The following is a 13524-nucleotide window of genomic DNA, read 5'->3' on the forward strand; positions in this document are numbered from 1 at the left end:
ATATATATAGGGTGTATTAGTCTCTTCATTCAATGCAGTCTTTTGGATGTTTCATATTGCAGAATAATTGAATTATTATTATTATCATTCTTGTAATCATCATTATCCCATCATCACTATCATTATCATATTATTATCATTATTATTAATATCATTATCGTTATTATACATTTACATTACTTTTATAAGAAATGTAGCGTTTATTCGGGAAAATAAAAAAATCGATATATACTACATATAAGCAATGAATATTGTAAAAAACAATTCGAACGGATAAAATACATGGTATACGCAATACGCATATCTATTCGACTTGGATTCAACGGAACTCCTATTTCCCTTGCTGTCTCATAGTTGAAATCAATTACTAGGCCTTAGAAATTTATTATTTTTATACCACAAATTATTAATATTTGTAATTTTCCATGTATTCTGTAAATCTAAATCAAGTAAACTTGATGGATGAAAAATAAATACTGCAAATCAGTATTTTAATTCAATTTCGTCAGTTTATTTTACACATCATACTATATATATAATGTTTTCTCGAAAGTCCAAAAACAGAATTATTAAACGTTCTATAAAACTGTAAGTTGACAACTACTAGCTAATAAATATCATGGAGACAATATTATTATGTAAAAATGTTTACGATACAGTGTCATAATACTGACAGCTTGATTCGACAACAAGCGAAAAGTATCGTTGAAGAGCGTATCATAGTACTTTTACAGTTCATTCTCTTTGGTCTTATGCATACACACATATGTTAAATATTTCGTGACACAATAGGAAAAATCTGATGTTTCGGTATAAATTCACAAAAAAGTTTATGTTTTAACTTAATGTAAAGTTTCGGAATATAGCGTAATAACAATATCTATATGTAAACCGTTTGAATTAATTTTGAAAATTCAATTTAATTTTAAAGATATTTTTATAATGCTTTATACATATATGCATAAGATGTACGATATAACGTGCATGATTACTAAACTGCGGATTCGTATACATTTGTAGCATGCATTCCTTTGCAAAATACAGTAAATTGACAATCTATATGTAGTTTAATACATTTTTCATTTAACAATTAACATAATGAAGCTATCAATGTACAAAATAAAGTTTTGTAGAATTTTCCTTTTCATAGATTGGTCTGGAAAATTGTAAATTTGCGTAAACATCCGCAGTCTAATAGTTAGGAATAAATATGTACGTATTAATACACGTAGGTAGATAGCGTACACGCGTCTACGCGCACACGACATGTCGGTGTTATGCGATTACAAAACGTTACCCATTCATCATGCATGTCGAGTAATCTATTTATTACTTGATAATCTCTCGATACAACAGCCCAATTCATTTATCTAGGTAATTTTCATTTTTAACAATTAGGAAAGGCACCTAAGAGGGATCCAGCCCTACCTTGTAGAAGAAAATATATTCATTGTTCCACTTGCTGTGCGTTTTCTTATAAGACGCGCTGCCACTGTAAATATTTAATCAAAACCAATGTTACTACGGACTGTAGCGTCAGTATTTTAATATCTGATTTATCCAATTCATCTTCCATAAAAACTTAGCTTACCCGTCGCATCTTGCGGCGTAAGTGGCTTCTCTATGACCTTCTGTATCACGTTTATCCACTGCGTTCTATCATCGTCGCTTAGAGTAGAAAGGAGATACGTTCTGTCCGGTGTTTCAAGAGTAAATGAAAATCCTTGATCTCTTGCACCCGGAGGTACTCCAGTTTTCACGGCGAAACCATCCGAAGTGTGACCCAAAAAAATTTCCCCTTTAGGATGTGCATCCTACGAATAGAATAAAATAGAATAGAATAGAATAGAACAAAATAAATACATTAAGCAACTTTTCTATAATGCTTTTTGTACATTTGTACTTGCGTACACACCATAGGATCGTCATGGTACATAAGTTTTCGTCCATCCAATGTAAACCACCTCTTTTTGTAGGCATCCGTATGCCTAGGCCCAGTTTTCCACAAAAATCCTTCACGGAGAAAATCTCTGGTGAGCTGTGAAAGTAATTCGGCTTCTGTCGCTCCAGGATATGCTACCTTCAAACGATGTAATTTTGCACACCGTATAGCTAAGTACCAATTTGTAATTACTTCTGGATCCTCGTGGTATACATAGATATGTCTTGTTGTACCATCCTTCATAAACGATATTTGTAAACTATTTTGATTACCGGTTTTAGGTGGAGCAAAAGCTACATTTAACTCTGATATTCTTAGAACAGCTTTGGGCTCCTTATGATAAAAAAGATTGTTAAAAAACGTTTGCGTGGATAACACCAAAAGGCCTACATCGAAGACATGTCTACGTACCTTATTTTCTTTAACATGATATTTTAAGGTATCTTCAGCTTCGCAAAGCACAAACTTTCGAGGATGATACCGTGAATCTTCTTTACCGCGTTTCATTAAAAACCCTTCCATGAAACCTGATACATAATGGTTCTGTCTTTCTGGGTGACAAAACTCTTCTCTCTCATATTTTGCTCTTATCCATTGTTCCACCAATACTCTGACAATTAGAAAATATTATTTCCAAAAGAAATTTGGCTTTCTATCATTGAAATGGATGTATTTTGGCAACCTACTGCGGCGCATCTGGACCTGGTCTACGATAACAGGGTGGCACACGTTCTTCGTAATGAAGTCTAGCAGCAACATTACCAACTTCTCTAACTCTATTCACCTGAGAATCTTCCCACCTGTCTAATTTCAAGTGTTTCACTTTAGAAATATGCGCTCCCATCGATCTATGTATGCCGGCGCATCTTGTGCATACAAATATTCCTATGTTATAAGAAGCCCATTCTGGATCTGGAATTGAATTCCAACCATCTGAATATAAATATTTCCCTTCAACTTTTAACATTTCTAAGTAATATGATAAAACTAGAAAATGCTTTTTTCATTGGAATTTTCATCGAAACAAGTGTTTATAGAGATAAGGTAATCATGCAACGAAGCAAACGATCTTAGAAGAATGTGTTTTGTAGTAAGAAAGGTGAATAAACGTAACAAACAAAAAAAATACGTAAATGTAATTTCTTTATTATTAGATACAAATGTAACTTAAACTGTCTGTTTGTATGGTGCACATGTTTTTATATTTTTTCTATGTTGTAGAATGCATTGTACGTATAATAATTAAGATGTGTGAAATTCAATGAAAATTTATCTATTTCAATAAGTCCCATGATAATCTATCACTATATCGCATATTATAGAATAAATAGAGAAATTTTTAGATTACTACAACACTATTTTGAAACGTTACTTGCTACAGAGAATTGTAGTTAAATCTATCAACATTTTTAGTTGTAATTTCACAATGTTTGTAATATAATCAGATTTCCTTATATACTCAAAAGTAAACGAAATTGCGAAAACAAGGCTTCAAATGTAATCGTTAGATAGTTTATACGATGCTAAAGAAATCCTTTCCGATATTTTTTTATCGCAATACACAAACATATTTATAAATCTTCTCGGAAAACCCACTCACTCTTTGCCCCACAGTCCGCACACACATTATTTTCTGGTTTTTTGAGGAGTTCTGCTAATAACTTCTCGTTCAAGTCCGCCATTTTAAAACACTGACAAACAGTAACGTACTATATGCATATATATACATATGTATATATATATATCTTATATATATAGAAAATCATTTGACATAGACAGGTTAACTCGTTCAAAAAATATGTCACGCCGTGTACCATTGAACTTGCATATAACGATATAACGCACATACAGGTACGCAACAGCTTTCGTAACTTTAGATTTTACCGAAGCCAAGACCGTTCATATGTTTAAAATATGCATACAGTGGCTAAAAAAACGTAACGATCGTTCCTTCACCATTCCACATCGTTCATTACAAACTGAAATTCCCTCTTATATCATGGTATTCGATGACACAAAATATTTTCAAAAGCACAGTGTCTATACCAGAGAGGAAATGAGAGTGGTCACGCCCGGGATTTTAGTGCCCCGGTATAGTGCTGCCTATGTAGTCTAATTTTCAGCCTGGATCAGAATCTGCATCATCTTTTTAGCCTGGAACAGAACCTGCGTCACCTTTTTAGCCTGGAACAGAACCTGCATCAACTTTTAGGCTGGATCAGAGCCTACATAGAAGAGCTTCTTTTAACATAGAAGTAGCATTCACTCTGGCATTATTAGGAATCCGCTGCTAATGATACAGGTAAGATGATGCAGGTTCTGGTCCAGGCTAAAAAGATGATGCAGGTTCTGGTCCAGGCTAACAATTAGACTAGGGGCCAGCACTATACCGGGGGCACTAAAATCCCGGGCGTGAGCACTCTCATTTCCTCTCTGTCTACACAATCTCGAACTCGTAAAATGATAATGATGAGGTATTCGATTTATTCGTAAATTCGAATGACGAAGATGACGACAAAGTCATCAAAAATTGTATCATTTCCTATATACCATATACATTTATTCGTCGAAACTTTTCAATGAAATAACCAAATCATCTATTAAATATCAAATTGATCGTAATTCTGGGTTGGGAAATGAATCTTTTTTCAAATATTTAATACTAAAAGCCATACGTAATGTTCATTTTATGCACATAATATATGCACAAAAAATGCGGAGTGGTATATATACATATATATACATAACCGATAGATTTTACTTTTGTTGTGGCCAATAGTAACACTAATGTATAAAATTTAGTACTCTCTAAGAAACAAATTTTATCAATCATTTTTTATTTGAATTTCTTTCTATAATGTTCAGTATTGTTTCAGAGAATCTTTCGTTTTGGAAATTTCCTTCAGGTAATAACGAAGAGAAAATAAGTAAAATGGAAAAATAAACAGTAACGAAATTGTGCAAGCTCAACTCCGACTGTGTAGTGATTTATTGTAAATGTGAGGCTAACGAGTGTAATAAAGTGACGCATTCCGCCAGCAGCTAACCAATTTTGATTCATTAATAGGTCGACCCGTATGACCCAAAGTGTCGGAGTCAGCTAAACGAATTAATTTACTCACGTTCTTAGTTCTTAGTTCGAATGCGCAATATGTGTCTTTCGCTACAAAAACAAAATTCTTATTATTGTCAAGGGTGACTGCTTCTATTTGTGAAAACTACTGTATCTCGTATCAGTTGTACGTTGTGTCGATGTGTCATTGTAAATCGACGACAAAATTTTGTTAAAGAATTATCTTGAAATGTAGATCTTGATCGTTTTGCTCGTTAAAAAGTTTCGCGAGACGAAGGTACATATGAATATTATTGATCGATAGTATCGGCAAAATTCAATGTATGTTTTCTCTTTAAAAATGATTATGATTATGAGCTTTTCGCAGCGAATAGAAACATCTACATAATAAAAGGTTGTTTCTTCGATTATGTCGTTTTATTTTATCAACACGAATACTTGTATTCGATAGTAAAAATTAATGTTTTCGATAGTAAACATTACATTTTTGAACAAGTATACACAAAAAATGTACATTGAATATAAGTCGGATTTAATATATATGCATAAAGGCTAATGTCTTTAATGATGAAATATACGGTCCGTGCTATGTTAGAAACTATCGATGTACATAATTATAATATTGCTGTAATAGATTGCTTGGTTTTTTATTTACGTTAATTATTTCGTGAAACCCCCGATCACGATGTTTTTCATAGATAACGAAATATAGACATTGAAAGGATGTAGACATTAACTTTTCAAAACTAATAAGTTGCTTAGCGATGAGTTTCTAATTTGTTTGTGCAATTTAAATGCTGTTGCAAGACTAAGTACATAAAAGTAAGGATTGAAAAAGAAACATTGAACAATGTTATTCTAATCATGTTTGAACATATTCTCTTTTACCACATTTCCAATGTTATATTGAATATCAAAACTATTAAATTGCTGATTGTTAATTATTTATTGGACAAACAGTTTTAGCGATTACTCTTTTTGTTAAGTTAATTAGTATCAGTTTATAGTTGTTAACATTGGATAACTTTACAGATGCAGTGGTTCGCTGTAATGATCTGCTTGTATGCAGGAGCAGCAAGCGCACGGACAGAGGAAGACCAACAAACATCCTCGTCAAGCACGATAACAGGGATGTCTGGAGGAGCTTTAGAACAATGCTTTTACCGTCAAGCTAGCGAATGTCCCAATGTTGAATCGACTGGATGTTCTTGTACAAAAGTTGTTCTTGCGCATAATAACCCCGAAGGCACTGCCGTGTTTTGTTGTAACTTGGACATTAAAAATTTCGAGTCTGAGCTATCTTGTGCAGGTTATTAAAAGATTATTTGACTACTTTATTAATCGATACGTTAATCGTCATCAAGGATCCAACCAAAGGATCCATCAAGGATCATTGGCAGAAAATTTACCGTCAATGGAATACTCCATAGAAATGTTTCACTTACGCTTAGATGTAAGCAATTTAAAGTAGTTGATCCTAATGGTAGTTTTAGACAAGCCTCATCGGTGTTGCTCTATTTCTGTATTTCTATTAGCATTGGCTACGTATAGTGGATGCAACAAACATAGAATTTATGAGAAATTAAATGTGTATCTCGGTTTGCTAATTATTATCTCAACTTTGAATGTTACAGGATTTCCATCGAACGTATCCCACATACATATAAGAAACGCAACGTTAGATGTATTCAATGTGAGTGAAATTAGATGGAGGAGATTGAAATCGCTTGCTCTAACAGACGGAAAAATAAATCGCGTGAAAGGCCAATTTCGAATGATGACGCCAACGCTATGTTTAAATTTATCCAACAATGGCCTTATAGAAGTGGAAAATAATTCGCTTACTCGCCTAGTTCAACTTACCACTTTGGATTTGTCTTACAACAATCTTACACACTTACCGGCATTAAATACAATGAATGGCCGTGAATTCTGGCTAGATATTTCAGGTAAATAAACGGGTGCACACGGAGGTGAATTTCTACTATACTTGATATATACCTTGTGCAACTAATATGAATAATTTTACTTAGGAACAAATACGCTTTGGTGTCACGACATCTACCAATACATTAATAAAACCGGAGAAAAACAGATCAATTTTAATCGTGAAAACGAAACTGTGTGTTCGGCTAGCAAAACATGGCATTGGTTCAATACCACCGAGCAAGTTCCTCTGAAACAAGTTCGATATCTTAGTTTGGTAATATTTTTAAACTGGATGCACTTGGAGATACTCAGTTAGATCGATTAATCGATAATGATATTGAACATTTCAACGCCGCTTTATTATTTCACAGTTACAAACGGAATGCCCGAAAGGGGATACTTGGCAGTGCCAATGCAATTTCCGGAGATTAGATATTGTCGAAGGTAAACCACCTACTTTAGCGGTAAACGTGGATTGCAGCGGTATTCAAATTACCGAATTACCTGAAAAATTGCCACGCAATACTATAGCCTTGAACGTATCGTACAACAACGTATGTGAATTTCACCGACTATTTAAACATATTAAATTATATTATTGCTCAGCGTACGACATAGAACGCATTTAAGAGAGTTTTCTTCGCTACTATAGATCACAGCATTAGACGATCTCAGCACCAATCCATGTTACGAAGATATAAGAGATTTTTATGCAGACTATAATAATATATCGTCTATAAATAAATTGGAGGGTTCCAAGTTTTTAGACAACTATGCTTTGCTCAGTCTGCGGTATAATAAAATCAAATCGGTAAGTCAAAATTGTGATGGAATAATGCGGCGAAGTACAAGCAAGAATGTTTTGTGATTATACTGACGCAAATTTAAATATTTAGCTTCCAACATACATTTTAAGTCCTAATACTTATGATAAAAGTTTCACCAGTTCGCGTTTGGTGAAACTCGGAGGAAACGAGCTACACTGCGATTGTAATACAGCAAAAAATGTAAAGGTAGGACATTATACGAATATGTGAAAACGAACAGATTTTTAAAACTTCGAAAAATTAATTAATTTTCTTTTCAGGTATGGTTGCAGACTCGTATATTGGATTCGGATGAAGTATTGTGCGAAAACGTTAAAGAAAAGGTTGTTGACTTAGAACCTTCAAAAATGTGTGTGTACCCAGGCGATTGGACAGATTACATTTACTATATTATCGCTACAGAGGTTGTTCTCTTAATAAGTCTGATTGCGAAAGTATCGTACGATTATTGGGTTTTTAAAACAGCAGGTTATCTTCCATGGCCAGCAAACAAAATGCCGAAATTACCTTGTGACTGGCTATGCGAAACTTGAGTTCCTGTCATTTATCATTTTCGCTTTCATTTAGTCTTCCGATAGATTTCGGTGAAACTCCACGTTATCACGTGTCAATCGAGTAGGTTTAGAAGATTCATTTCATCGAATTCGTTTGGGAAATCTTTATAACGACACTTAGATTAAACTAGGCTCGGCTAGACAATTTTACATCCGAAGAAAAAACTAGATCAATCGGCGTAAATTTACAATTCTTGTAAAACGCAATCGAGAAGTCCACAAGGTTCAAATTAATAGGAAAACAGTTATATGTATATTACACAAATAGTTTTTCTACTTTATATGTATAAGCTCATCAATTCGTCATATACATTTAAATATGTAGGATGTCGCGATCGCTTTTTATACATTTTGATCGTTCGTTCATTAAACTGGGCTGAACCACAGTCTTTTTATCTATTACTCGAATACACGACGACAATGCGCATCGGATAAATTTAGTGCCTACATTGTTCATATGTATAATAAAGATGTGATCAAATCACTATTTTCTTAGAGAAAATGGCTGTTTGCTTTTAATATAAATTGTTACTTCATAATCTAAATAAATTGATAGTTTATTTCAAGAATTCGAGTAGTGCTATAATTCATTTTCTCGGTTAGACTTTCTTCTTACTAATGCTTCCTTTCAATTTCGAAATGTACATGTAAGAGCGTAAAACGCGGTTACGATGATTCACGATTTGTATATAGTATATAAATCATACGTAGTAATTTGTCCTTTAAATTGTCATTTTAGAAACGTATTTCAACTGTTGTAACTAGTATGGTTAATATTTATAATAAATAACGTTAACATTTGTAAAAATTTAATTTTAGTATTCATTTTATTCTTACCACAAATAATAGTTTTCTGTTCATTATTCTTGTTTTTCTTCTTTTATTCGTCTTTCTTCAAACACTATTTCATACCGTCATCTTTCTCTTCACAATTATTTGTAACAGATTTTCTGTAATCAAAAAGAGAAAATTTAATTCTATCGTATTTTAGTCAAATGTATTCACACGCATTGGAATTTAAACGCGAAAGCACTGTACTTACCTCAACGTTCTATTGTTATGCTTACGTTTGAATCTTGGTAGGGTAGATATTTTCTCTCTGGTCGGAGCTTCTCGTTCAAGTTTTCGTCTTTCTTTCTTAGTATGCTTTTTCATAGCTAACATATAGTCGGGAACATTGCAGCCCGACTCTCTCATTACAGCGGCTATACTGCAATATCAATGCGACTCGGTTGGCAAGGATTCCATTAATTAGGCAGATGCGTGTTGTTTACCTTCTTAAATTCGGAGTATCCTGTTCAGTGAAAAACGTAACCGCCTTCCCCCTATGGCCGGCTCTACCAGTACGACCTGTTATTAACATATTTCAATAGATGTGTTAATCAAAGCTAATCTAGATTAACATTTTAGATATATGAGTTTATATTCTATTTTGCAGTACATACCAATCCTATGAACGTAAGAAATAACAGATGGTGGAAAATCATAGTTAACGACTAGATTTACACCTTTAAAATCAATACCTCTTGCCATTAACTCGGTACATATTAATATCCAGATTTTCCCTTCTCGAAAACAACGAACAACGTTATCCCTCTAAACCGACAACAAGAATAGGAACAAGAAAGGTACAGATTACAGACTACGAAAAAATGCGATCTTGTTCAGAAGTCGTACAATAAAACGTGGAAAATAAATACCTGTGTTTGCGTTCTGTCAGCATGTATAACATCTACATTAATGCCATCGTATATAAGTTCGTTAAATAATTCTTGTGCTCTCTCTTTACTCTGTACAAATACTAGTACAGGTGGTAGTACTCCCTTCACAGAATGGAAACAATATATTTCTTTCGAACATATGTATATAGAAAACAATGATTTAAGAAAAACGTAAAATCAGCCTATGCAACATTACCTTTTGAATGATATTTCGAAGTGCTACAAGTTTTCCTCTTTCCGTTCCAACGAACAAAAGTTCCTGTTCCACTAAATCGGTAGCGGCGTTTCTGTACCGTATAAAAGACATTGATAAATCGATTACATGTTAGAACCGATGATAATAATGAATACAAACAAAGTTATTACAGACCTGTGACCAACAGTAACCGTTACAAAACCTTTCAAATTATGCCGACACCATTTTGTCACGACCGGAGTATTGGTCGCGCTAAACATCGCGGTACGTAAATTTTTATTCGTACATGCTTTTGATATTTCTTCTAATTGATCTCTGAAGCACCGTGTTCCGTCTTCGAAAAGTTTGTCCGCTTCGTCCACTATTAGCCATTCGACGCTATATCCAAATTTAATTTCATTGTTTAATATAGTTCACGAGAATAACATTTAAATGAATCTAAAATTTATAATGCACACAAATTGTATTTCTATCGCTTACTTGTTTAAGGAAATGGCTGGTGGATCCTGATTTAAGAGAAATATTACTCTTTTCGGGGTAGTAATTAATATATCTGTAAGATGACATTACCATGGTATTTAGTTGACAAACAACGTTTGCTAGAATTAATGCTTTCTATACTTTGTACTAACCAAATTTCTGTGAACTTTTGGGTCCATATTTGTTTAATGCTTGACTAACTTTACTTATAATGTGTACTTTAAAGTTGTAACCTTCGCCGAGACGTAAACATTCCCTGTATGTCTGTTTAGCTAATTCTCTTGTAGGACTTAAAATGATTGCTCTGAACCCCTTTTTTTGTGGTCCACCTAAACAATGGATTACAGGCAATAAAAATGCGGCTGTTTTACCAGATCCTGTTGGCGCACAAGCTAATATTTGCCTGCCCTGTTTACAATAGGATTACAGAAGGTGAGAAATATTCTGTTTACCATTAGAATCATGTTAATCGACATCTACATTACATTTACTTTACTTGCAACATAATGGGCAAAGCTTGCATCTGAATCGGCGTAGGATGGGTATAACCACACTTCACAACATTATTTATCAAATGCTCGGCTATACCATAATCATTGGACAAGTTCATAAACGTCGAGATGGGTTTAGGTACACGACTTCCTGTAACTCTTATACGATGTTGATTTCGAAATTGATTAACCTACACAAAGTAAAATAACTTCACCGAGCGTACTTATATAACAAAAAAAAAAAAAAAAAAAAAAGAACTAAGTTAGAAATAATAACAGAACGTTTCAAACCTTCTCCTGCTCTAGCTTTAATTGTTTTTCCATGGACAAAGCTTCTTTGTATTTTTTAGATCTTATTTTATTCCCATTTTCACAGACAGTAATCCCATCGAGTAATGTCAACTGATTAGTGTTCTCTATTTCTTCGTCAGCAATGTCACGCTTCCTTTTTGTTGATGCCGATAAATCATTACTGCCATTAGGTACTTCGATACGCGTTTCTTCGGGTTTAGTTAGACTTTCGGATTTTTTCTTGACAAGCTGTCGAAAACAAAACATGCATAAAATTGATTCATAGTATAGTTCGAACGACTACTTATGCTTATAAATCATTTCTGATAAATACCTGAAATCTTTGTGCATCAGCGAGAAAACGTTTTTTATCAAACTTTACACCAGTAGAAAGTTTTTGAAAAAGTTCATAAGCATCCATTTTCACGGTTTGTTTACTATCCTACGTGCAATCTTAATACACGTGCTTACAACTGTGCTGAACTGTGCGTACATCAGTGTATATAGCCAGAGAGGAAACGAGAGTTCTCACGCCCGGGATTTTAGTGTCCCTGGTATAGTGCTGCCCCCTACTCTAATTTTTAGCCTGGACCAGAACCTGCATCATCTTTTTAGCCTGGACCAGAACCTGCATCATTAGCAGCGGATTCCAAATAATGCCAGAGTGGATGCTACTCCTATGTAGGCTCTGATCCAGCCTAAAAGATGATGCAGAAAAGTGGGGACCCCGAGCGTGAGCACTCTCATTTCCTCTCTGATATAGCAGCAACTGTTTCCTGTTTCAAGTTTCAAACATGGATATTGTACACAGACAGGGAGGAGAACTGCCAACTCCCCGTCTGTGCTCTCTCTAGGCGCGGCCTAGGGGAATGCCGACACTAGCGTTAAACTCCCTATAGAACACCGAAACCCCGGGCGTGAGCGCTCTCATCACATATCCTCTCCGATAGAATCAGATAGAATCAAGCAAATGTTGAATCTATCAATAAGCAGCTATGTATATATAGCTACAGCTCGTAGAATTCGTAGAAATCAGAAATCAGTCGGATTCTGGTTCGCTGAGGTGCAGCACTATACCCAACTTGTATCCGACTATACCAGTGGCACCGAAACCCCGGGCGTGAAACGCTCTCGATTCCTCTTTGGTAAAAATCACAGATCACAGTGTAAGTAGAATACATACATCGTGCTCCACTCCATGCTCCAAGTTTCAACGAATGGTGCTGCCGTTGCAGTTGGCAGTTGCATCGCAATCGTACATGACGCTGACCGGCACGAACATTATTTACATACATAGAATCTTCAAGCCGGTGACATTCCCGCCTTTTCTCGATGATAGCGGCGAAACAAAGTTTCATTGGTTTGTAATTTTTCTTTTAAGTTATTCCGCAGCTTGGTACTATTTTGCGACTATGACGAGTTCTGTCAGTACAAATCCGTCGACTTTATTGCCTTTAGGTAAGCGATTACATTCTGCCGACAAGTTTCTAACCTGACTTTGTTCGAATTCTACGTTACCCTGACCTGTTCTGTTAATTCGTAGAGTTGGTTGACAAGTGCATCGGTTCTCGGATACATATTATTATGAAAAATGACAAGGAAATCGTTGGCACTTTGTTGGGTTTCGACGATTTTGTAAATATGCTGCTCGAAGACGTGACGGAAAGCGAAGCAACCCCCGAAGGACGGAGAGTGACGAAGCTCGATCAGATTTTGCTCAACGGTAGCCATATCACGATGGTAAGTAGTCAATAAGTGTATTTACAGGATTTCTTCGTACGTTTCATGCTATTTTGCCAATTTGTGCTAAAGACTTTTCGATGAAATTACTATTAAGATCCGTACATTTGCACCTCGCATTTTTGTTCTAGCTTGTACCTGGGGGAGAAATGCCTGATACGTGAACCAATATTCTGTCTTTATATTTTGTATGATAAAAATATAAACATTAAGTTGACCGTATGTACAATAAAAGATTTAAGATATCTTCTATATAAAACAATCAATATTATATCGAATG

General features: G+C 34.7%; 4 protein-coding genes across 12 annotated transcripts; 2 read left to right on the top strand and 2 right to left on the bottom strand.

Annotated features, from left to right (window-relative positions):
• Positions 1–140: 140 nt before the first annotated feature.
• LOC143357141 (arf-GAP with dual PH domain-containing protein 1) lies at positions 141–3659 on the bottom strand. Of its 2 annotated transcripts, XM_076793410.1 has the most exons (6): positions 3543–3659; positions 2629–2854; positions 2354–2552; positions 1916–2275; positions 1592–1814; positions 157–1492 (listed from the first exon to the last, which is right to left on the bottom strand). In XM_076793410.1, the coding sequence occupies exons 1-6, from the start codon at positions 3622–3624 to the stop codon at positions 1425–1427; spliced, it is 1158 nt and encodes a 385-aa protein (XP_076649525.1). In that variant the 5' UTR covers positions 3625–3659; the 3' UTR covers positions 157–1424. The 2 variants fall into 2 exon arrangements, with proteins under 2 accessions (XP_076649524.1, XP_076649525.1); XM_076793409.1 differs by having other exon boundaries at positions 141–1492; positions 1916–2552.
• Positions 3660–4340: 681 nt separating this feature from the next.
• Hfw (leucine-rich repeat domain-containing protein hfw) lies at positions 4341–8894 on the top strand. Of its 7 annotated transcripts, XM_076793075.1 has the most exons (9): positions 4865–5292; positions 5383–5409; positions 6048–6324; positions 6650–6964; positions 7049–7218; positions 7316–7498; positions 7597–7755; positions 7841–7957; positions 8032–8894. In XM_076793075.1, exons 3-9 carry the CDS (start codon positions 6048–6050, stop codon positions 8302–8304), a joined length of 1494 nt encoding a protein of 497 aa, XP_076649190.1. In that variant the 5' UTR covers positions 4865–5292; positions 5383–5409; the 3' UTR covers positions 8305–8894. The 7 variants fall into 7 exon arrangements, with proteins under 7 accessions (XP_076649194.1, XP_076649192.1, XP_076649191.1 ...); XM_076793079.1 differs by lacking the exons at positions 4865–5292; positions 5383–5409 and adding an exon at positions 4341–4416; XM_076793077.1 differs by lacking the exons at positions 4865–5292; positions 5383–5409 and adding an exon at positions 4718–4848.
• Positions 8895–9212: 318 nt separating this feature from the next.
• On the bottom strand, positions 9213–11991 carry Ais (DExD-box helicase 52). The gene is made up of 12 exons (XM_076793071.1): positions 11839–11991; positions 11505–11753; positions 11219–11404; positions 10875–11130; positions 10723–10795; positions 10417–10620; positions 10243–10333; positions 10026–10148; positions 9771–9921; positions 9600–9675; positions 9368–9535; positions 9213–9275 (listed from the first exon to the last, which is right to left on the bottom strand). The coding sequence occupies exons 1-12, from the start codon at positions 11923–11925 to the stop codon at positions 9227–9229; spliced, it is 1713 nt and encodes a 570-aa protein (XP_076649186.1). The 5' UTR covers positions 11926–11991; the 3' UTR covers positions 9213–9226.
• Positions 11992–12480: 489 nt separating this feature from the next.
• Positions 12481–13513, top strand: LOC143356971 (U6 snRNA-associated Sm-like protein LSm5). Of its 2 annotated transcripts, XM_076793083.1 has the most exons (4): positions 12481–12670; positions 12740–12962; positions 13048–13244; positions 13376–13513. In XM_076793083.1, the coding sequence occupies exons 2-4, from the start codon at positions 12764–12766 to the stop codon at positions 13406–13408; spliced, it is 429 nt and encodes a 142-aa protein (XP_076649198.1). In that variant the 5' UTR covers positions 12481–12670; positions 12740–12763; the 3' UTR covers positions 13409–13513. The 2 variants fall into 2 exon arrangements, with proteins under 2 accessions (XP_076649198.1, XP_076649197.1); XM_076793082.1 differs by having other exon boundaries at positions 12481–12962.
• The last annotated feature ends 11 nt before the right edge of the window (positions 13514–13524 follow it).

Source organism: Halictus rubicundus, chromosome 9 (genome assembly GCF_050948215.1).
Source record: "Halictus rubicundus isolate RS-2024b chromosome 9, iyHalRubi1_principal, whole genome shotgun sequence".
Classification (NCBI taxonomy): domain Eukaryota; kingdom Metazoa; phylum Arthropoda; class Insecta; order Hymenoptera; family Halictidae; genus Halictus; species Halictus rubicundus.